This window comes from Grus americana, chromosome 3 (assembly GCF_028858705.1).
Source record: "Grus americana isolate bGruAme1 chromosome 3, bGruAme1.mat, whole genome shotgun sequence".
NCBI lineage: Eukaryota > Metazoa > Chordata > Aves > Gruiformes > Gruidae > Grus > Grus americana.
Genome location: NC_072854.1, coordinates 116,393,328 through 116,417,462, shown reverse-complemented (window position 1 = coordinate 116,417,462; position 24,135 = coordinate 116,393,328). Strand labels below are relative to the sequence as shown.

Sequence of the window (24,135 nt, the reverse complement as noted above, 5' to 3'; positions counted from 1 at the left end):
GTTGATGCAGCTCTCTACCGATTTCACCTGCCTTTCAAAACCCTTTAAAGACCAAATTCATGGAGGGTCCGTGGGACCAAACTTTGTACATTCATGGAGCAAGGCACTTCCCGGGACTCCGTGGTGGCTGATGCTGGGGGACAAGCCCTGAAGTAGCACCAGGATAACTATAGATACAGTGATGAGCTCCAGCGAACTCAGCCAAAGCCTGGGGTGCCTAAAGGATATGTCCTCCCTCATCTTTATAGGCAAGATCCTCCATGGGTGTCTTCTACAGGATGACGGATGAGGCCAGAACAGGGGTTTTTTGGAAGGGGCTCTTCAAAAATCCAAAAAGAGTCAGCTACAAGAAGCCAGTGTCCACCCCATCCCCAGCCCAAGCATCCCCTCCGTCAGATCCTGCCTGGTCTCCTTCAAGGACCGAGCACGTCAAGCGTCACGCACTGTGGATGCCTCCACAGACACTACCATAAAAGAGACAATCAACATATTTTGGAAGGACAAGCGTTGAGATGGCATGTCACTTTCAGCACATTATGATGTGATGGCCATTAATAATTTGTGAGGATAATTACATATAATCAATTCATTTTTTTCAATACCAAGCTCAAAATCCCCATCTCTGCTTCCCCCTTCTTTCTGAACAAAACTCCACATTTCTTTTAGAAAGACCTAAATGAAAGTAGCTACAGACCAAAAAAATGTCACCACTAACACGTTACAAAGTAAGAAAGAGCAACCAGGCACATTTGATCTTGTTCTATACACAGACCTTTCTAAGATGACTGCTCCAATTAAAAAAAAAAAGTCAAATTTATCATTTTGATGATATGAAATTATGAACTTGACTATTATATGCATATATTTTGTTTAATGGCTTCATTTATTTTAATAACAAAGAGAAACTAGATCTTTACAGATGAAAGCTTTATTTCATGGCTTCGGTGCAACTGGGATTTTTAAAATCTGTGATGTTAACCAAAACGTGATAATGGATGTTCTCAAGGGCCCTATTTTATAGCATTTTATGCAGAGCCAAACTATACGCGAGACATTACAAACATGATGTTTAGCCCTATTTTAAGAAAGTAGAACTGACTCCGGTGTCAGAGGCCCCTGTAATTGTTTTCCGTCTGCTTCTCGTTCCTCTGAACAGTTACTTGGGCAGCAAAGTCTGGCTGTAGAAATACTGTGACAAAGGCATTAGCTCTCTGAAGACTTGTTACAAAATGATATTGAAAGGCACAGTTTGTGGGATTTTGGCTGGGAGGGGACAAGAGTGATCGCAATGTAACTACGTTATCTATAGCAGGCTGCCTTGAAGGGTCTGTTGACATCCAGAAGAAGTGAGTCACAAAAAAGATGCTAAAAAAAAAAAGATTAAAAAAAAAAACCCCACGCTAATTCTGCTACTGTTTTTATGTCAGTTAATTCCTAAGATAGAGATAATCAGAAACACCTCATCAAACTTGATCATGCTCTCAATCCTTCTGAAGAACTTCTCATCTACTCCACTTTCTTTTATTTTTACGTTGGTAGATTGAAAACAGTTGTTTCAGACAACAGCGGCACTCATGCGTACGCAGCATTAAGGATGCTCTTGTTTAACACATTTTATGCACGTATATACATCTTTACGCACACAAAGGTGTGCATGCACGTTTGGGGGTCGATGTAGTTTTGCAAACTAGGCCCTCCACCCCCAAAAGCAGGGACCTCACCACTGTTTTAGGGAAGGTAGCCCAAGATGGCAGCCCATGATTAATGGCTGTATGATCCCTGGCTCGGCAGCAGCGAGGCCCCGGGTCTGATCTGCCAAACATCCCCTTCGTCTGCAGCCGATCAGCAGATGTAAGCACATAGGCCCTGTCAGCTTGACATATCATTCCTACGACAATGTCAACGAGTATTAATGTTCAATTATCTGTCCTAGAAATAACCCTCGCCTTTACGCACTGTGTAACTGGGCGCGTGGCACTACGGTAATCCGAACGACAAGGGCAGAGATGCCCGCGCTCACCCGCTCACTGTGAGTTGGCTTCCCAACATCATGATGACATTGCCTCGCGGTAGCGCATGGACGCCTTCCCCCTCCTTCCTCTCTCTGGTTGCAGGGTTGGGGGGTTTTTTTTGGTTGGGTTTTTTTTTTTTTTGGAAGGCATGTTGCAAGGACCTCAAAGACCTTTTGCCTCCTCCTCGCATGTTGCGTGTCACCCATCAGTACGCCAAGATACACTCGGAAAAGATGTATTTTGATTTCATGCCCGTGCAGACCTATGAGGAGTTTGCTTTTACGGAGGGCCATAAGCCACCCATTATCTGGCAGCCTCTTTTAATGTCCCATGCTCGGGTGTATACATATCATTTACCGTCAAATGCAAATGTCAACAGTGGCTTCTTCCAGGGCTGCGTCAAGATCAATTCAACCCCCAACTGCAGGGGTGGAGCAATTTGTCCAAATGAAACATTACAGCTTCACTTTGTTAAAGCAAGTTAAAAATAGGACACCCCCCCCCAGTAGAGAGATGATTTGAAGAACAAACACGAGTTCATTCCTGGCATCTTCTACTACTGTTCAAATATTAAAATTATTGATCAGGCCAAATTCAAATAGGGCTCTCGGAGCAAAAAGCTTACCAAGTATTTCTTCTTTTAAATCAGTGTTACGGTCAAATTACTGCTCGTTCGAATAGGCTGCGATGGAGTCTGCATGATTTTTTTTTTTTAATTTTTTTTTGTTACTATGGCACAGCTTCCTTGAACTAACATTCAAAGGTTATCGGCTGTAAGTTATGCTTGCTAAGTCTTCTTATACAACTCACAATCAGAGGGAGGGAGTGGGAGGAAGCAGTGTGATAACCAGTGCCAGCTTTGAGATAAAGCCCTCCACCTAATCTCTGTTTATTTAGACAACCATCTAACCACAGCACCGGGCGTAAAAACAAGCCAGGTGTACAGCTAAGGGAATTTCTCCTGCCTTATCGTGACTGCATTATATTTTTGGGCAAAGAAAAGCAGAGTCTTTTTTTTTTCTTCAAGATAACTTTGAAAATTTAAATAACCCTAAAGTTTGAGGTTTTGATGTTTGAATTCGCTCGGCTGGCTGGGCTTTTTTTGCTTTGTTTACTTGGGAGGGGAGGTGACAGTAACAAAGCACATATTATTCTGTGCTTTTGTATTTCTGGAGGTTTTGGAGAAAAAGTTTTTGCCATATCATATTTAAGAATGAAGATCCTGCTGTGAAATATTTCCCTCCAGAGGGGATTCAGGGCAGTTGGAACAAATATACGTATCGTGGGATCAAACTGGAGCAAACTGAGTAGCTTTTAAAATGTATTTCACCCTAAAGAGCTGACAGAGGGTCGGGCACCCAGCACACCTCTGCAGCAGCAGCGCCGAGGCTGCTTTTCCAGCGCTGAAGCTGCTTTTCCAGCACGGGTGCCAAAATAGAAAAGCTCTGGCAGGTCAGGCCGCGAGAAGCAGCACCGTAAGGCGTCTGGCTGAAGGATAACTGAGCCTCCCTCCAGCTTCAGCGGCAACATTAAACCGCGGTGGGAAGCTTGCACGTCAGCTGATGGCTCTATTTCTCCTGTCGTATAAGCCCAAAGTTGCCTCTGACGTATTCAAACTCATTTTTACCCCCTTTCCCCCCCTCCCCGATAATTCACCCCGCTGTTTAGTCAATCATTTTAGGTAGGGGGAAATGAGGAATGTTGCTGAGTGCCAGTTTTTTCGGTGCAAGATGAATAACCCCAAGGAGCAACTTACACCGAGTCCCAGGCTCCTGTCAGCCCTATAATTGATGATGTTTTCACTGTAAGGGGTGGGGACTGGGACACATTAAGGCTCAATAGGGGAAGTAAACGGAGTGAATTGACTCAGCAACTATGCCTTTTACCATGGCTTCTAATAAGGATAAACTGATTACTGCCAAATGTACTTTAACATCGCAGGGAGAGGGGAAAAAAAATAAATCGATCTGCTGAAAGGAAATAAATGCCATACCAGAAGTTTTTTAAAAAGTGAACTTTTATATTCAGAAGTGTAGAAGCATGTTTCAGCAGCATGTTGCTGCTTCTTTCTGAGTTGCTACCGTTAAACCAAAAATGAATTTGCAGCCTTAAAATGCATCCCAAAGATGAACGCTGCAAAACGATTGCTACAAAGCCAACATACCTTTTTTCTAATCTCGCTCTCAAATGACTTCGATAACAAAGAGGTGCACGGCGACGCTCGCACTGTATTTCAAATGCCGACTTTATGTCGGCATGTTTTTTTGGTGACTGGGAGAACGGATGCTCCGCTTCTGCGCCAGGCGGTGGGGAAGGCAAGCGGGCAGCAGCTCGGGTTGCCAGGGGTGACTACAGAGCTGACAACCCGGGGATCCAGCAAAACCCGCCCTGATTGATGGCTTCTGGGTTCCCGCTGACCTTTGATCCCTTCTGGTTTGGCCAGGAACAAAAGAGCCCGTTCACCGGGGCCCCTCGCACGTATATTTAACGAAAGCGGTCATCACCTAAATGCTGATTAATATGTTTGCTTTCTATGTGGTGGGAGGAGGACCACGGCCATCCCGTGCCACCATGCAGGTAAGTGCCAGGCTGTAAAAACAGAATACATCTTAGTTTGTGTGTCACACAAAATAAATCAAGGAAATCCACCATGAGGCACATAAAAATGACTAAAACAGGTAAAGACAATTTTTGTCACCGACGCAGGAAGTTGCTGAGGCTGGCGACGGCGCCAGGAGCGATTTCCCTGCGTACACAAAAACCTGCACGGAGTTTCTGTCACTAGAGATTTGGTGCCGCTCTGACACCGAGGGCCATCAGCAGCTCGAACGCGCTGCCGCAAAGATGCTGCTGGCTACGGCAACCATGAAGGATGCTGTCCGACCCTCAGCGGCAACTTTCATCGCCGCATATTGTCACCATAGCAATGAAGCTGGATGCAGGCAAATGACAAGGGTCTGTCATCACTCAGCCCCGGCCTGACAGCCTTCAGCACCAGTCGCTCTCATCCAGCCTCAATACGCAAATATGTCCTCAATGGGCCCAAAAGTAATAATCTGCCCTTCTGCAATGTCATCATTTTGTTGGCACTCCCAGCAGCAGCTCTTACACCCCATGGGGATGCTTTGTTTTATTCCCCAGCAAGTTTTCAAGCTTTAGGGAAAAGGAAAAGCAAGGAAGGGAGGAGCCAGAAAGGAGACAGGGGTACCCAGACTTCAAATATCAGAGATAATCAAGAAATTAAAAAAAAAAAAAACAAACCAAAACCCCACGAAAATATATCTGTCGCGTAAATGGCAGTAAAACAGGAGAATTAATGTTTGAAAGGAATACGATGACACTGTCCATACAAAGGCTTCAGCAAGGAATACAAATGTTATTATGAAAGTCTCAAGGTCCCTTTAATATTAAACACAGGAGCTGTATATAAAATGCATCCGCCCCTCCCTTCACAGAAACAGGCATTTGGGGTGAAGTCAGGATAACTGGCAAGGTACGCCAGGCTGTCACTGACAGCAAACACAGCAAACACACTGCTCTGCCTTCACGCCGACACCAAAATCAGGGGCCGCAGCTATTTCCACGGTCCTCCTGCCAGAGATGCCACAAAGAGACAATTAACTTGGTCTACTTCCCCACCGCCTTGGTGGAAGTACGGCGAGAAATGACAGAAATCAGAGATGGCAAACACTATCTCATCTAGAGCTAGTCTGCCCGGTTGGATTAATCATAACGTCTCTATTTTGGGAGAATTTCTGCACGGGGTCAGTTTTTACTCATCCCGCCCATGCAAACTCACCCCTTCCAATTGCGGCGCGTGCGGAAGATGGTGAGAAAGATTTGACTTGGTGGTTACCTTACTTAGCTTATCGCAACCACGCACTTCGTATTTTCCTTTGTGTTTAATCATACAGAATAACCCGATTTAACAGCGACCCTATGTATCACGCAAGCCCTCTCACCATTTAGAAAGCCGCCTGTTAATGATATTTAATTTAGACTCACTTATATGCTACATTTGCTAGTGAACACATTGGCTACATGGCACTTATTTAACACGTTCGCCGTACCGCCGTAGCATGCAACACGCTCACCGGTCCGCAGCAGCCCTAGAAAGACAATTCACTGCTTGAACATTTTTAAACCTGATTTACTGTTCCAGAGAAACAACTACGCAACTAATCTTCCAGGACAAATGTAACGCTGAAGAACTAAACTGAAACATATAAATTCCATATATACTTAAAAATATTATTGTCTGTAATTTAATATAACAATATTTCTAGGCCTATAACCTTGCACGCAGAGGCAATTTCCCAAGCATTAATACTTAAATGGGTCATATGCACCACATCTGTCATTCTGTCCTGAAGTCTATGAGGCACAACCAAGACTCTGCAAGCCTATTGATTTTTCTAGCATTTGCTTTAATTTACTTAACCATTGAGAAATCCATCAGTACATAAAGGGCAACTGTCCATTACTGCCTCATTTGCAGACATTCTTTCCCCTAATTTTTTTTTGCTAAATATTTCCCCTTAAATCGCTGTGTGTTTATAGTGTAAAAATGAATCCAGAAAGTGCTCACACCTGTTTCTGTTCAGTAACTGCTGCACTGAGGTATATGTAATGTGCTTAAAGATAGAATAAATATCTAGACATTATTACATCTGTGTGCAAAGGGTGGTAAATTAGATCCTAATTACATTAACAGGGATTCTGCCTCCCAGCTTAAATTTTACATGAGCACTCTGTAAAAATCCAAAAGCTCTGCTGTGGTTTCTTTACGAGCTGGTGATTACAGCTACTTCCTATGCGGTCACTAAATATTCTGTTTACAAATAAATGAAGAAGCTTTGAGCCAACTTGCCAGGGTAATAATCCATGGATGTTTTGTTTTTTTTTTTTCCCCCAGCAAACCTTTACCACATAAGCATGGCAACAATCAGAAGCCCTGGCTTCATCTAATTACTCTATCACATAATTTCACAAATTGCCTTTTCACTGGGGAGCCAAGTGCAAAACACGCTCACAGTGGGATTTCAGGCAGCAGCTTTCATTTACTACTCATTTCTTGTTAAATTAAACACAAAAACACCAGTTGTGCGAAAGAAGTCAAAAAGAATGCTTGCAAATGAGCCAGACAAGTGTATCTTATATTTATACCATTCACGCAAAATAGCTCATTGGCAAGCTGGATTTTTAATGGCACCATTATCGCCTTTAACCCTTTTAAAGCCTGGTGCGAGACTGGTAGCGGGATCATCCCGACCAAACTCAAGCCGGTGAAACGGCATCGGGCAAACGCATCAGCCTTACCAGCCACCATGGCATCCTTTAGTTAATAACTGGCGAGACGCGGCAGCGTGCCCCAACTTCACCTCCATGTCACCCCTCCGGCTTCCAAAGGGTTTAACGGGGAACGACCCAGGGCAGAATTTGGTCCACGAATTCCTGGGTATTACACCCGCCTAATATGAGGGAGGGACAGTCCTACAAATAAATCGAGTGTGGTTTGTAAACGCAATTCCTATTTCACCCCAGTGTGGCCCATCGAGGTGCGGGGGAGCTGGTAGGACTCGGGGCCAGACCCCTGCTAATTATCTGAGCGCTAACAAGGCAGGATTGCAAGCTGCCACCGAGGAACACAAATTATTTTGAAAATAATTGCAGCCAGTGTACCATCGCCGGTGGAAGTGAACCAGAGGTTACGCTGCTCTAAGATGACATTTTTTACATCAACAAGTACAAAACTAAAACACGGCCATTAGTAATTAAAGCTGTTCCTTTTGTAGCACCAGAGCCAGTAGGTCAGGTACCGTTTTACATCAGAAACCAGGCCTTGATGGCTGTAGATTTGCCAGCATTATCTGCACAGGGAGAAAAAAAAAACATTAGCAGCAGCTGTCTGTGTGCCTTGACATTGAAAATCCTATTCATACAGACAGGTGGAGTAATTTAAAAGCCAATGTGGTGCAATTTTGATGCAACTAACGCCACTGTTTACTAAAACGCCGCCATTACTGCTGTTTATGAAAACATTACTAAAATTGCATTTTATTCATAAGAATCCTAAGATCCTGGTTATTACCAGCTTCAGAATTATTCTGTCCTCAACTGTGGTTTACAACCCTCCGGGATTTACAACCTGCTGCACCAATAGACCCAAACTTGGGTTTCGACCACAAAATCCAGGGTTTATCCCCTTTGCCATTCCCACGCAAGCACAGTGCGACTCCCGGATCAGCACAAAGTTCCCGGCAAACAAGTAGAGTTTAATTAGCCATATTCATCTAATACGGCATTTACCTTCCCAAAAATATCACCTGGGGACCCCAAAAGCTCTGGCTGACATGAATATGGGTCGTCTAGGAAGAAGAGTTTCACTTCAAAGTTGACTTTAGGTAATGAATAGACCAAGCCACCTAAGGCAGAGTTCCACCATTTCCCCCCTGAGTTCAAAGAAAGTCCTTGAAAAACATATTTATATCATGAACAGACGCTTGGTTTTACTAGTGTGACTCAAGTGACACTTTTGTATTTTCTAATATTTTTAGTATTTTAAAAATTTTTTTTTAGTATTTTCTGGGAAGAAGTTTCTGGTTCATAAAGCAGAAGATGCAGTGATGAGTCTCCCAGACCTTGCCTTATTAAAATGATGGCCCACCGCTGAAGTGAAACGAGTATTCTACTAAATACTATGGGTCTAAATCAGGCAATGATGCAAAAGGCGAGGTAAATCAGATAACTACATATTAACTTAAACTCTTTTCTGCCTACTTACCTTCTCTCTACACATATATTTAGCATTGCTGTAGCTTACAGGGTGAGGAGCTGGAAGTGCAAAGGTGAGTCTGATCAATACATTTGTTCATATCTTGAACAACGGATGTTCAGCTGAGCCTTTTGGTGGAAAGGATGGCATTGCCCATGGAAATTTTTAACTTTCCATCCAGAAAAAAAATTCTCTTCCATAAGAAAAGTTTTCTGTGGCTAAGTTTGATGGGCAGACAGTAAACATAACCAGTTAATATTAGGAATTAGGGCTTCTTGAATATATGCAACAAGAAAAACGTGTAAGCTATAACAGTGCAGATTCTGTGTAGCTGAAGGTAAATGCATTAGAAGGGAAACAAAACTCTTAAAATGGGTAAAAAACCCAACTCACTTCTCATGCCTGTCCTGGAGCAACAGATGGACTATATTTACCGCAATATCACTGTTTCAGTTCATTCAGGCAAGGGTTAAGTTCATGCAAGCAGACGTAGGATACTCTATGCCAGAGGAAGGGAATGTGTCTTACTCAACTTGATGCACCACTTCCAAATGTGACCCTATTTGAAAGGCAGCTTATCTTACACCACAGATTAACACATCTCATCAGATATGCGCCCAACTGGTTTGGTGCCTCGTATTTTGGCACTTTACCTGATCTGATTAAGTCACTCGCTAGCTTACATTGGTGCACTGTGCAACTCCTTCAAGAGTTAGGAGACTGCCAACAAAAAATTAACACTGGCACTTATATACATAAGCATATCTGAGAATCAACATAGGCTCTTTTGTAGCAACTGTGTTAGAGGACAAGCTAAACAAACAACTAATAATGAACAACTGAGCCCATTAATTTATCCTCATTTCCTGCTCACCCACTGCTTGCCAAGATACTGTTGTTGCCTTTGGTGTACTTAGTATTGCAAATTATTTGCCAAAATATTTCCGTGGATACTTTCAGATTTACAAATTGGTGGTCAGACTTTTCCTTCCCCCTCTCCCCCTTCAAAACATGATACTTGAATTCTGTACGTCCGCTTTGACTGCAGAAAGACAGTATGTAAAACATTTCTGTGTCTTGATGGGAGGATGCTAATTTCAAAAATGAAGTTGCACTCACAAAATATCACAGCTGCAAATGTAAAGGGAAAGGAGAGGGTGGAGAAGAAAGCAAAGCATCTACTGTTGACTTAAAAATTCTTATTACTGCAAACATTCTTGCTGGTAAACTCATTTCCCAGAATATTTATGCAAACAAAAGGAGTTCTAGTACAACCAGAGCAAGTGTAATTTAACATCTGAATTAATGTTTATCATGTTTCAACTTTCCAGTATTCCCTCGCTTCTACTCAGATGTGAAATTCTTCTGGTGTGTAAGTACTAATGTGTTTCAGCAGCTTCCAAATAATTCAAATTCTTTAATGTGCTGGTGGCTTCCACATTGGTGCAACAGTGCCTCCAAGGTGGAAAATGGGGGAAATTGGGAAAAAGATAAGATAGCCCTTTGGGAATAGACACTCTCTCTCTAAAATCTAGCCCAGGCTGTTGGCTACCTTCGGATTTCAACCAAAATACATCCCTGGACTACTGTTATTCCTGAGACCCATGAGGAGCCCAGGATGAGATGTCTCATACCATGTAGTTTAAGACAACATGATGGTTGTCTTCATCAGAAATGAGACTGCATCAGAGATCTGAAAAAAACATGTAACTACACCACACTTCTGAACATGAGAATAGCTTACGTGAGGAATCTGGTTTCCTCGAACCAATTGACTGAAGCACCCTGTATCTTTCCTTTTGAGTCTAAACCCAAAGATTTGTAGCATAACTCAGCACTGGCAACTCACATAATCTATAGGTCAGCATGAGATCTCAGAACATGAGACACAGGCTTTCCAAGAAATCATGAAAAGGGAGAAACAGCAGCATTGCCAAGGGTATCCCCCCAAACCCAACAGTTTTCTTTAAAAATGGCAACACTCAACCCTGTCAGAAAATGGACCAACCCTTGGAGGTTGGACAGCAGGTCGAAGCAACAAATTTGAGGAAGATTAAAGAAAATGCTGAAGGTTTTTACAGTCAGTGTCCTCCATCAAACTCTGGGAGGGCTGAAGGGTTAAGAAGTTAATTCAAACCGAGTTACCTAAATCCCGTTTATCATCCTTTCTGGATCTCTCAATTCAATTCTGACAGAGTCTCGGAATAATTATCCTCTCCCGTAATAACGTTTCCCATTTTCTCCTGCTGAAGAAGACTGCCACAGCACCTCCACCAGCAGAAAGGAGCATCTGAACATCTCCTTGTCATGGGTTACCTGCACCAACCTGCGACGGATGGTTCTGCTGGCGGCTCTGGCAAGGAGCCTTGGCTCTCACCTTCCCAGCTGAGGGGATGGCAGTGCATGGGCAACTGAAGGCGAGCTAAAAATGCCTGGCTTTTCCCAGGAATCTGGGACAGCTGGCACTAAAAAGTCTTGCAGATGTGGAAGAAAGATTTTTACAGCTTTGCCCACAATAAAATCAAGTGAAAGAGGAGACTTGCGTAGTTGGGCTAAAGGGGAAGGGGGGAACCCCCCCACCCATTCTGAGTCCGATACATGGAAATATGACCCCTGTTACGCAGATGAGCTCCAGGAGCCCTCTGGCATTTTGCAGAGCAAGTATCAGCTGGTGCAGGATGGAGAGTCATTCTAAGTTGTACTTTCGGGGAGGTTTGTTTTGTTTTAATGCCTCCAAACCCTTCTGAGAGCAGAGCAAAGAAAATTCTCACTGATTTTAGCCAATTATTTATCTTTTCCACATTTTCAGCAGCCTAGTTTTGTACTCATCTGCCCTCTCACTATACCCCTTTCCAAAACTGGACAAGCACCCTGCTTGGAGTTTGGGCAGGGAAGCAAACTAACCCCACACTCCTCCTCCAAAGGCAGTATCTCATAACAATGGAGGGATGAAGAAAGACCTGACATCCACTTGCTTTAACCGTAAAAAGTTGCTATCTTATAAAATATTCATACGTGAACAAAACTTGTAGAATTAAGCTGTGCAGTTGCATTTTTCTATCAGAATAACATCCTTGAAGCAATGGGGACTATTTTTCTAAGCTAGATCCTGATATTAAGTCCCTTCTTCAAATACCTGTCTCCAAATAATTTTTTTTATACAGGTGAGAGATTTGCTAAATAGATTGCATATTGCTTATTATAAGTTTTCTTGTTTAATAGAATGGCATCAAGCAATCAGTAGAGATTCAAATCCAGATACATAATAGAAAAGAACCTTTCACTTTTCCTGTAAAGTCAACATGTTTCGGCTACATCTTTTACTTTCTGCTTAGTCTCCCATTTCAGTAAGATTTAACCTCTTAAGGAAATTGTTTTAAAAGCAGTTAAAAATAATGATTAAATTATGGGATTTACATGAAAGAAATCCTTGGCCCATTCATTTTTTTAAATCATGGTAATTTGTTTTTTAAAAGGTATTTGAAGTCCTTGAATCTACCTCTTGGCACCATTAAAAAAAAAAAAAGTAGTTTATAATCCCCTAATGTGCTTAAATAAAGCCTTCAATAGTTTAAATTGTTATTAAACATCTTTTGGGATTATAATTTTATGGCTTTTTTTGCCTGATTAGATGATGAACGTGAAGATCATCAAATACTCATCATATAACAAACCAATTACATTGTATAATCCCCAAAATGAGGTTTGAATCCCAACATTTTAAATTAAGCTGGATTTAAAGGATGCAGAGAATTCACAATGAGCGAACAAAACACTTGAAAAGACACTCCCCGAACTCCTTTCTTCTAGTTTTGAACCAAAAGGTACCGTTGCTGGGACAAAAGCGTAGTATGGGCTGAAGCAGAAACTAATCCTGTTGCCACAATTAAATTTACACAGATCTGGTTGTAGGCAAGATTACTTTTTTCTTCCTCTTCCCTTTCTCCAAGCTTTTCCCTTATTTTGCAATCCCTGCTGAGGGCTATACATTACAGTGAGGAGATCTGCTTGAAAAACCGTGGTGAGATCTGATCCCTGAATGTTAAGTGATCCAAAAAATAATATTAATAATAATAATAATAATAAAAAAAAGGCCTGTAAAATATTACCGTGCTGCAGCACACCCTGAAATTATCCTTAGGGCAACTGTTCTGGAGCCCAGTTCCAGCACAGGACTGGTTTGCCCCAGTCCCTCCTCTAGACCCTGCCATGACATTTGATGTTCATCTGATGCCACCCCACAAGCCTCCCCTCATTTTTGACTCAACTTTTACAGTTTGGGGATGTCCTCATGTCTTCACCAAACTTTTAGTACTGCCTTTTTTTTTTTTTTTTTTCTGAAATAGTATCCTAAGACATTCCTTCCACTTCAAATTTATAGCAAAATCCTAAAAAATAGATTTCACAAACCTCAAAATTTACAGGCTGCTGTCATAATCTACGATCAAAAATTTCAACAAGCTCCACAGGCACGTTTTGCCTAATGAACAGCCAACCTAGGCAGCTCTTCCAACCCATACATTGAATCAAAATTAAGTCAGAATAGCAAACAGTTAAAAACAAATCCTGCAAAGTCCTAAGTGTAAGTCTGATCACCGCTTTTGCTATGGCTTTAGCTGATTTTTCTTTGGTTATTGTTATTATTCTAAGGGGAAGAAGGAAAAAAAAAAAAGGGCAATTGGGATGAATTTATCCCCTGCAGTGTTTCAGAGCATTCTGCCCGCATCCACAGAGGCCAGTGCTTGCCTATCCTTTGGGCATAAGCCAACTCACTTCTGCACATCAGTCAAAATAATGGGGGGGCTACAGCCTGACACTGAGTAGGAACTATTGCCCCAACACTTCAACAACTGGAAAGGCAATGGCCTTGCATTTGATTTTTATTTTTTTTTCTTCAGTAAAGAAGAAAAAAGAATTTCCTCATAAGTGAGAAACAAGAACTAAGGGACAAACTTTAGGAAATGAAGTCAGTACACAGAGGAAGACTTAATACTCTTGGAGATGGAATAACTGCACGGAAGGAATTAAACCAGCCTATACACTTTTAAAAGATTATATTAGTCCAGCATTTATTTTAAATCTTTCCAACCATTAATCATTAGTATGACAGACACAGCAATTACTGTCTATTTTGTTTAATTCCATGCCACTGATGTGTATTAATATTAGAATTGTGAGGGGAAAAAAACTGCCTTTGAAAAGGAGGGCTCCCAACTAACACCCCAATTAGGAAGCACCAGCGGTCAAGGGGATGCTGGATTTCGCACTTAACTGCTGCTTGTTTCTTCCCTGCCATTTTCTGGATGGGAAAGTGAAGGCAGGTTAAGTGCTGGGGGCAAAGGGGAGGTACTGCCTGCCCTGACATGTCCCCTGCCTCAACAGACCCACCTCCCTATCTCTCCTCTCCTCTCCTCCCGCTTCACGGAGGACCTCATGTCCACCAAACTCACTAATAATAAATAAATAAATGATGTGGGGTCTCTAGTTTCCCCAGCTGACCACTCCTCAGGATGACCTCCCTCCTGCAGCGAGGAGCCCAGCTGAGGACACTGTTGTGCCCATGTGTAGGGTTATAAGAGCAGTCATGAGGCCCAGACACCCTCAAAAATGAACTGGAGTCTTAATTGCTTCAGTCTCTCACCCCGCTACTCCTCAGCTCTGATCGCAGCTATGATTTGGGCCTGAAGTTTTTTGCAGAGAGGACAGCACCCCAAGCAGCTTGTTCAACACGTTATATTGCTCTGGCGCTAACTGTAGTGTTGACTCTTCCCATGTTACCAAGACCCACTGCTCTTCTGGATGCCCAAGTTCCCTGGTGCCTCCTCACTCCAGCAAGAGCACTCTCAGCTGAAGCACTGCTTGAAAGAGCCTACAATGTTGTCCAGCCATGTTTTCATTTGGAGAAACTGTCCATAACCCCAACTAGAGTCAATTTGAAAGGTCTGTCCCAAGGTCCTAGCTGGAGAAGGTTGGACTGGGTAAATCAATTCTGCTTTACTGAACTGATCAGACAAGTCTGGAGCTACCCTGATGCTGCCAGAAGAAGAGAAGGCTGCCCTGCAATAAATCTGTACGCTTCACCTGGCTGGGCTGGTTCTGAACAGGGGATGGTGGATTTTTAAAGCAAGCTTTAGCTCAGTGCTGCAAGGTAGAAAATGCAGCAGCTTCACTGCATAGGTCTTGGTGGAGCTCTTTCTGTATTTGAGCCTTCCAGAAGAAGAGACCACCTTACAAGCACATGCCCAGATCGTGTCTCCCAGGGGCAGCTCTGCAGCAAGCTCCACAGGTGCTCTCATCTTCTCCTTTGCACACCATTACCGCACAGCAGAAGAGTGAAAAGCCACTTGCACCCTACACCTAATCTGGACAAAACAGTGACATGGTCCATTCTCTGGTCCCGAGATTGTGCATAAAGCCAGCTGCGGGGTCAGGTCAAGCCCATGTAGCTAAATGCTCAACACAAGGTGGTTCTTGTCATGATGACTTTTGGGAGTCACCCCTGCTATCTTCTGCCATGCTCCCAAGCATGGGTTGGAAGGCGGTAGCCGGCCAAGGCTGGAGACTGCTCAAGCAGTTTAACAGGATAGACAATCCCATTCCTGTGCCTGGGCCTGCGTGATGTTTGATTTACTAGCACAAACACAGCAACAGGCCACTTACAGGAAAAAATACTAATAGTACTAATAATATTAACACATACTACTTAATTTGTAATTCCTCAGCTGGGAATTATGGGGACTGACATGCAGTTGCTGAGTGTCCCCTGGTGTGCCTTGTCCTGACTGCAGAGCTTCCAGGGCATCTCCTCAAATCAGAACCTAGCTGCGTCATGCTGGTGTGAGCATTGCTGCGAGCGCAACATCCCTGGACCGTTTTGGAGGCAGATGTCCTTAACCTCACATCTATCTGCAGAGACACACAAGGTGTCAGCTCATCTTGGGCGAGGACCTAGAATCAGGGAGCCACCAAAACTAGAGGGGACCTCAGCCTTCAGGAGCCATGCGCTGAAGGCACCAGGGACAGGGCTAAGGAGCTGGCAAAGCTGGGGCACGGGTGACGTAGAGTCTGCCAGAGAGAGAGATTAACTTGGAGATACTCGAGGTCCTCTCCAGCCGAGGAGGAGGAGTGCTCCGGCATGAAGGTTCATTCATAGCAACCCAGGACCATGCAGGGCAGGATTCCCTGCCTGATCCCCGTGCTGACAAGAGTCATGGCAGATATCTGGTTTCTTGGCTCAGCGGGGGACGGAGGGGTGATGTGCGTGAGCGCTTCCTCCAGTTTAAGAGTATACCCTTGGCAGGGCTCCCACTGGGGCTGGGCAAGCTGGCTGGCTTCTGGTTTCATCCTGACCCTAACTACAGGCAGGGGAGAGAGTCAACCGGTGGGATTAGCGGCGAGAGCTGTTCTTCACTACCGCCTGCAGACGCCCCGGCACCCCTCGCCTGGCCCTTACCCTCCTGGCACAAAAAATCTCAGACAGAAAACCTGGGGCCGGAGGCCCACATCCCCACAGTGGATGAAAACACAGTGACAGATCACCACAATTTGACGAAAAAAGGAGAATGGCATTAGAAACACTTTTCTAAATGCTAATGTTAGAAGGTGTAGTACACAATATAAACTCTTGAAAGAAGCTCCAGCATCCAGCTTAACCCCACACACGTGTCCAGAGCTTTTATTTCTAATCCCAGGGAAAAAACAATACAGGTAGCTGTGGCAACAGAAATAGCTATGCATCCCCCCACTGCTTTATAACGTTAAATACAGGGGTAACTTACACTCTGGGAATGAGAACATCTCAAAGAAAAAAATTATACTTTGCTATTAAACCAGATACATTCAGACCTTTCATCATGAAGCTTCTGATGATCTCTGACAAACATCTGAATAAGGTCTTTGTTTGCTTTTTGCTTTGTTTTTAATCTCCCCAATTATTTTCCACGGTTCTCCGGAGCACAGAACCAGGGGCCGAACGCTGCTCTCTGCTCCGAAGCAGCGATTCCCACGTCAGCTAAGGGGAGCTGCAGCTGTCCGAGCAGCAGGGCAGGACAGGTCTCCGAGGTTATTAGTATAAGCTTAGTCACACTTTGCGGTGATGTCCTGTTAACAACTGCGACTCAAACTAAAAAAAAAAATAAATCTAAAAATAACACACAAAAACCCCCAAAACCATAAAAACATACACTCCGTGCTCTTCCCCTGGCATCTAGCAAATGAGGCAACAACAACAACTCTGCTCGGCAAAGTTCCCTGAACTGCCTGTCAGTAACATCATACGTATTTTTTGCTTTCTACGACTACTACAACTATGACATTTTCCATGTTTTATTTTGCATATGTGATCTAGAGTTCACTTACTGTTAGATGCTGGAACAGCCATGCCCTCATGATATTTGTGGCTACTTTGGGAAAGATGCCACGCTTTTTATGTCGCTTTTTGTCCTTATCTGGATCATCATCATCACCTGTGCTGGGGGAAGCTACACTGTTGTCCAAGCCGTCACCTGTAAATATAGTGAATCAAATTTTGACTTATGCTACCTTTATATACTTCAGCCGAAGCCTGGCTTTGGGTATAAACTGCATGAATATTTAAATGAGGTATAAATTCTTTAACACCACAATTCACCAGGGGTTGAGGGGATGGGGGGAAAGAGACATGGGGAGAGGGAGGGTCTCAGGACTGTGTTGGCCCCGTTTTGGTTTATCCTTTAGGACAGTGCGGCCATTTCTGCCACTGTAACCCAAACCAAAAAGTGCTTTAAAAAAAAAAAATTTTTGCAAGCATCCAGCTTGCAAAGGTGGAAACGGTGGCTTTTCTTCATGCTAGATCACTTCCCAAAAACTCATCCCAATCAGCTACTTTGGTTGAGATGGCAATTAGGAAATGGTGTCCCAACCCCATGACCGTCCTGCTCTGGGATGCAAAAAGCTGGGTGAATGCAGCTGTCTTGCAACATCATATTCTCTCCCCAAATGCAGAAACAACCAGAGGACTGGGGCATTGCTTACATTAAGTCTTTTATAGATGTCCGACTTCCCCTGACTTTTTGATGCAAGATGAGTAGCTAACTGGCCTCCCCTTTTCCCAGCCCCAGCCAAAAAAAATTCATACTGGGATAAAGAGGTACCAATTTGACACACACCGTAAGAATTAACACCCGGTATGCCATATCCGTAATAGGTGTCTGCTCCAGTTAAACAACAACCGATCCAGAATGAACTTCCTTAATGCAGAGAAGGTCTTAGACAGTTCTCATCACATTTAGCAACATCTCTACAGAGGACATAACTGCGTAGCAGCCAGCTTGGGTCTGGGCTGATGGGCTAGCGGTCAAAGGAAAACAAAAGTTGCAGTGCCCGGCCAATTTGCATGCAATTTTTGTTTCAAACCCTGAAAGCAGTTTATAAACAAGTCCACAGAGCAAATCAGTCTTTGCATTCTCTGCATGTGGGTTGAACAGTATATCCTGGCTTCCAAGGACACTGTATTTGTAGCAACATGGAGTTGTGATGTTATTAGGCAAGTGGTTTTTACACCCCCGGGCAAGAAGGATCAAGAAAGTCATCTGAATTGGGCTCAATCAAAACTATCTCTGTTAGGAATAAAAATATTTTTTTTTTTTTTAAAAAAGGATGTAGACTGACAAAATTATGATTTGTTAAAAAGCTTTCAGCACCAAAAAGTTATTATTAGTGTTATATTTTTAGTACCTTACTGACCATGGCAAATTTATAATTGTCGTTATGATTTAGCCTGTGTCTTTAATGAAATGGTAACCTTGGGTAGTTATAGAAACAAACAAGATGTCTATGAAGAAATCAAATATCCGACAAATTCTTTGAAAGCCCAGTATGTAAAAAAGGGCTTTTATACAGAGAAGCAATTCACCATATAAAATAATAATTCATAAAAGAAACATGAGCAAAGGAAACAACTCAACAGCATTTAAAATTCCACGGGCTAATCCACTTTCTGTCTGCGAGAGGCAAACAAGGAAAAGAAAAGTATTACGCATTCATTGATTAAAAATGAAAAGCTTCTAACCTAATGACACTGCCTTTCACCACCTCCCTGCAATCGTGCACCCACCCTCTCCCCCCCCACCCCATTTTTTTTAAAAATACACTCTCTCCTCATTTCAAACCCCCTCCAGATTAATTTAGCAGGCATCGCCTCGTGCCTGATGGGAGGAGGACTCATTGATAATTTATGGAAATATCTACTATAATCCAAGGGAGATGACTTTTTTCCAGCTTTGCGCATCAATAGATAATCAAGGCCTTCAAGCAGCCTTAGCTTCCCATTACCTCGGGCAAGAGAATTCCTGAAAGCATGCCTCCGGGGCACCTGAATTATATCCTCCATTAGGGGAGGAAAAGCTTTCTGCATTCCACCTATAACACTCCCCAGAACCTTTCCTGTTTATTTCTGCTGTATGAAAGCAGAAGCATTAGGAACAGGATTTTTTAAGTGAAGACTTATGTAGATACAATGGAGAAACCTTTCAAGCGCGAGCCAGATCACCTCCTTCAATCCCTGGCGGTGACCTATCCCAAATAAAAGGTTTCTGTTACATCATTAGCTCAAGCCAAAAACAGCCTTGGCTTAATGCACAGTTTGTTCTTCCTACTGTTTTTAGGCAAATACTGCTACTTTACTCCCATCTGGGAGGGAAATTACACTGCTGGGCTGTAATCTAAGACAAGATTTTCATTGGAAGCAAATGCTTTCAATCCAGTGTAAATACTGGTGCATGTTCAGAAAAGCCTAAAACAATAAACCCTGGCCCCGTCCGACACAAGTTAGAGAAAGTGAAAGGCAGGGAGAGGCTAAGAGAGCACCCGGCTATCCTAAGAGCAAATGCTTCGCTAGAGTTTTATAAATTGTTTAACCTCTTCCACTTTTTTTAAATGGAAAATTGATCCCGTTAAAGACTGAAACCACAGAGAGAAGTCTAAATGGTCAATTGTGGATTTTAGTATTTCCATCTACTTTGCAACTTGATACACTCACCTCTGTGAGGTCTCCAGAGATTCCCCCCCTCGCCTTTCCCCCCCGCCCCCCCATCTTTTCCTCTTTTGAAAGATCACTAAACAAACTTGAAGCACCACTGACCAGCCACACGGTAGCAGCTACGAACCGCATTTGTAAAATGTCAGCGGCAACTCCGCTCCTGAAGTTGACTTCTCCTGCCGCCAAATGAAGGCGAACTGAAAAGGTGGAAATAATCATAGAAATGATGCTAGTCCATAAACAAGCTTACAGCCTCATTAGTATAGCGGGAGGCTCCGCTGGGTGATTTATGCTTGTTTTGCTGATGCCATGAGGAAATGCCATAGGGCAACTTTAGCCAGCTGCTAATGGTTTCTGACAGCTTCTTAGCAACTAGTGCAAGCAACGCCGTGGCGTTTGCTAGTGACAGAAACCGAAAATGTCATATTATCTGCCCATGTGTCATGAAGTCCGTGTGGCAATTAACTAGTAGGCCAGTGACTGAGGGGCCAGAGGCTCTTCAAAATGGCCTGTGGCTATTCGGGGGGCAGAGCAGGCGCACAGCTCGCGTTTACGCTGCACATATGCACGGACGTATGCACGATCTGCATCACGCTCCCTCTGCCTCAGTCACCGATGAGTTTGGTCCACGCGGACCCTTTGTCTGTGGAGAAACTCCGGCTTGCTTTCTCTTTAGGCACGGCGTGACATTATCAGAGGAATTGCAAGTAATCTGTCTTGATATGATGGTCGGAAATGGCACTTTAATTGGCAATACCTGATTCTCTGGTTTTGAGCGCTGGATCCGAAGGTGCTAGCTGTTTTTCTGCTCGCTCGCAAATTAGTCTAAAAGGATTTAAGATCACTGAAGCAGACTCGTTGCCTGTCAAATTGCTGGGAGCGCAGTGACTCTGCACAGCAACTAGACGCTATTTAAAAAAAAACCCGGAGCCTGTAAGGAGCAGGAGGACAGCCCGGGCTCCGCGCGCCCGTTCCCCAGCGAGCAAAACCAGGCGCTATATGTCAAACTGTCAAACCTTTCAGCGTGGCCATTTGCCCTTTCAAATAATATTTAAGAATTGTTTTTACACAATTTTTTATAGGCCATGGTCTAGTGAAAGAGGCCAACCAACAAAGAAAGGAATTTGTACTACAATTCGTCCGTGGACGATTTCTTGCCAGACCTGGGCCAGTCCCCATGGAGGGAGGCAGGTGACCTGTGGCAGCTCCCCGGCTGTCAGGGAGCTCCGATTTCAAACGCCCTCGACTCCGGCGTCGCAGAGTTGCCTATTTAAGCACACCCAGGCATTTAGGCCGTGCTATCTTGTTCCTTTCAAGAAAGGATAAAGCGGCATTTATCGTATTCAGCCCCGCTGAATGGGTCAGGCTGGCCATGCCAGCGGGGGCTCCTCTCGCTGCATCCCCCTCCCCGCTGCCATGGCCTCCTACGACTTCCCTTCCCCTCCCGCTCCCCTGAAAATCGGAGGCAGAAGCAGCAAAGGGCAACCAGGTTTACAGCGGCTCCTCCAGTCAGCAACGCTCTCTTTGTCCTGGGTGATCTGTTATAAACCTTTGTTGGCAAAATAGGTGCTTCTGGAGAGCAGCGTGGCACACGCGCTCGCCTTCAGTGGCAGTGGCTGTTGCAGGAATTAGGTGGCCATTCGAAGCCTCCTGCCCTCGCTTCCACACCAAACTGAAAGGAAACGTCATTGCCCTGCAATGTTGGAAAGGCATAGCTAGGCAACTTTCAGCCACCCAGCTCCTAAACCCATCGTCAGACCTCCAGCATAGAAGTAACTCAGATACAACATAAATAGGCCCAATCCCAAGACTGGGCCCTTTCAGAAAGGCTGGAAATTCAGATGTCCTAAAAAGGCTCGACCAGAAAACCCATGCCTTTGCACGTGGCTATTTAGACTAACATCCTTGAACAATTTTAAGCGACTAGAAATCTCAATAGCAAAGTGCCCAATACAATTTTACGACAAGCGTCTTCACCAGATGCAACAGGTTATTTCTCAGTGCACATAGCCCTGTACTAGGATCAAATCTGTATTTGGAGCACAAATATTTTTATATCAAAGCAAAACATACTATTCCTAAAAAGCCTGCTTCCCACACCTCTGTCACGAGATCTGAGAGAGGTTTTGGGGTCTGCTGTCGAATTTGCTGGGAGGGGGCGAGAGGAGGGTGCCAGCTTTGCTGAGGTCCACCAAACCACGTGATGAACGCCACCTTCCAGCTTTTACAGTCCACTTCTAGAGAAACATCTAAATCCACCGCTTTAAAGGAGTTCATGGAAGAAAATACGAAATAAACATACCCAGAAGACCTGGGAAAGACCCAGAGCAACTTTTAGGTTCACCCCAGACTGGGTGGCTCCATTAACATGGGACTAAATCAGTGTCCTCTAAAAGGCTCAACACTCCCTAAGTTGAACTTATTTTTATGTTTCCAAATCTCTCCTGTTAAAAGCAGCTTCTGCCTCCTGGAAGAACTTTATGGTTTGCACTTACTTTTACTTTTAGTAAGTTAATATAATTTAAACATCCATTGTGCTTGGACAAAAACTATTGACTTCTGTACTGTTTGCAGTGCTATGAACTGAAACACCTAACACGGTGCCCCAAAGTTTGTGGGCTTTTCGGTAGTGTCTTTTTTTTTTTAAATTCTATCCCAATTTATTTTTTTTAAAGCATTTAAGTATGAGTTCCTCAAATTCCTGCTTCTGCTAGCATGAGAAATCCTACATTACCTAAGCCAAATATTTAACTGTTCACTGTCCATCCACAGCTCTGTCAGTTCCTTTCTCTTTTAACCCCTCCAAGAACCCAAATCTCTTTAGCAACTGTTCCAGGTAACTGAAAAGCAGGACTCATTATTAACTTTAACCAACATAACGTACTAGAGAGATTTTAAGTGGCAAAATTACTTTTCTTAAACTTTCTTCAGTGCTCTGTGCTAATTTAGAGTTTATAATTTCTGCACCTTTACCTATGTTATCCCTTATAGAAACACATCTCTCTCAGTTTGCTGGGTACCCACACATCCACCATGCTGACTTTTTGCAAAGCAAAACCAGGCCTATGTGTGAAATGTAATTTTCCTATAAGGTACAAAATTAAAACCTCTTAAATAGCAGGTCCAAGGATGCATTAAGTTTTTCTGTAAAACAGGAGCAAGAGAGGAGGAATTTGCCACAAACTACTGCTCACAGGACTTAAACAAGAATTGTCATTTCAGACCACCAGTATTGGATGGACTTGGGCAATCAAAGAGGAATATGGAGTTTTTTGAGGTTATTTTATTTGTACTAGCTCCTCGGCAAAGGAATGTGGTGAGCAAAAGCCATACCCAAATGACTCTGAGGTGAGTCAGGGTGGCTAATATTCATGTCCACAACCATACAAGGATGAGTTCACTACTCGGAAATGATCGTTCTTCATTACAGCAAGGTGGGGAAGGAGACAAGCTGCAGCAGCACAGGGGTCAAGTGCTCAGGGTGCCCGGAGAGGGCTGGAAGGCACTGGCACAGTCTGGGGATGCATGCCCAGCTGGTAATCCAAGTTGTACCTATTTGTTGAGGAGAACTACAAGTTTTGAAATGAAAAGGCCCATGAGTTCAGAAGATTTCCCCAAAATACATTATTTTAAAATTTACACACACAAGTGCACGTATATTTTGCATATGTAACATTAACCCACTGTGACTGCTCTCAACCTGCCAATGCCCAAGCAAGGAACATGAGCTCAGGAAGGGGCTACCAGCAAAAAGGTACTTCAAAAAGCTTAAAGTAACTGTGCAGTTTCTTTATCTTCTGTTAGTTTGGATCCACCATCAGTCAGATGCAATGGAAGCATCCACTCCAGGAATTCCTGAGGTCAATGGCAATCATCTCGGCACATTGAATGGCCTACAGAACAGCCCCAAAAATTCTTTACAACGATGATCTAGGTCTGCTTGTGAATTTGAAACATGGTGTTGACGAGGGACAGATTTTTTTTTTCTTATTCCTTAAGGAAAAAGCCTTCTCAAATATACTTAATAAAAAGTTAATGAGGAACAACAAGGTTGAAAATGAGCATTAGCAAGGAACAAATACCATGTGTTTGGGTTTGCACGCATCTCTTTAAGGAGATGCAGTGCATGTTTCATGCAAGGATTCAGACCATGACATAAACAGTAGGAGGTTGTCAGTCACAGATACTATCCATATTTACAAGATACTAAAGGCAACAGTTGCAAAAATATCCTACACAAATATTCACAGATGGAGTAACCTGGACAAGTATAAATTACACTCTGGCATTTGACAAATTTTCAAAGTTTTTTTTTTCTTGAATCATTGTAC

General features: G+C 43.5%; 1 protein-coding gene across 7 annotated transcripts in view; it reads right to left on the bottom strand.

The window, feature by feature from the left end:
* The window catches only part of MEIS1 (Meis homeobox 1), a 211,796-nt gene that overhangs the window by 34,667 nt on the left and 152,994 nt on the right, over positions 1–24,135 (bottom strand). For all 7 annotated transcript variants that reach the window (XM_054820298.1, XM_054820299.1, XM_054820295.1 and 4 more), the window contains one exon: positions 17,146–17,291. In XM_054820298.1, the coding sequence (XP_054676273.1) occupies positions 17,146–17,291 (146 nt within the window). The remainder of the gene's footprint in view (positions 1–17,145; positions 17,292–24,135) is intronic.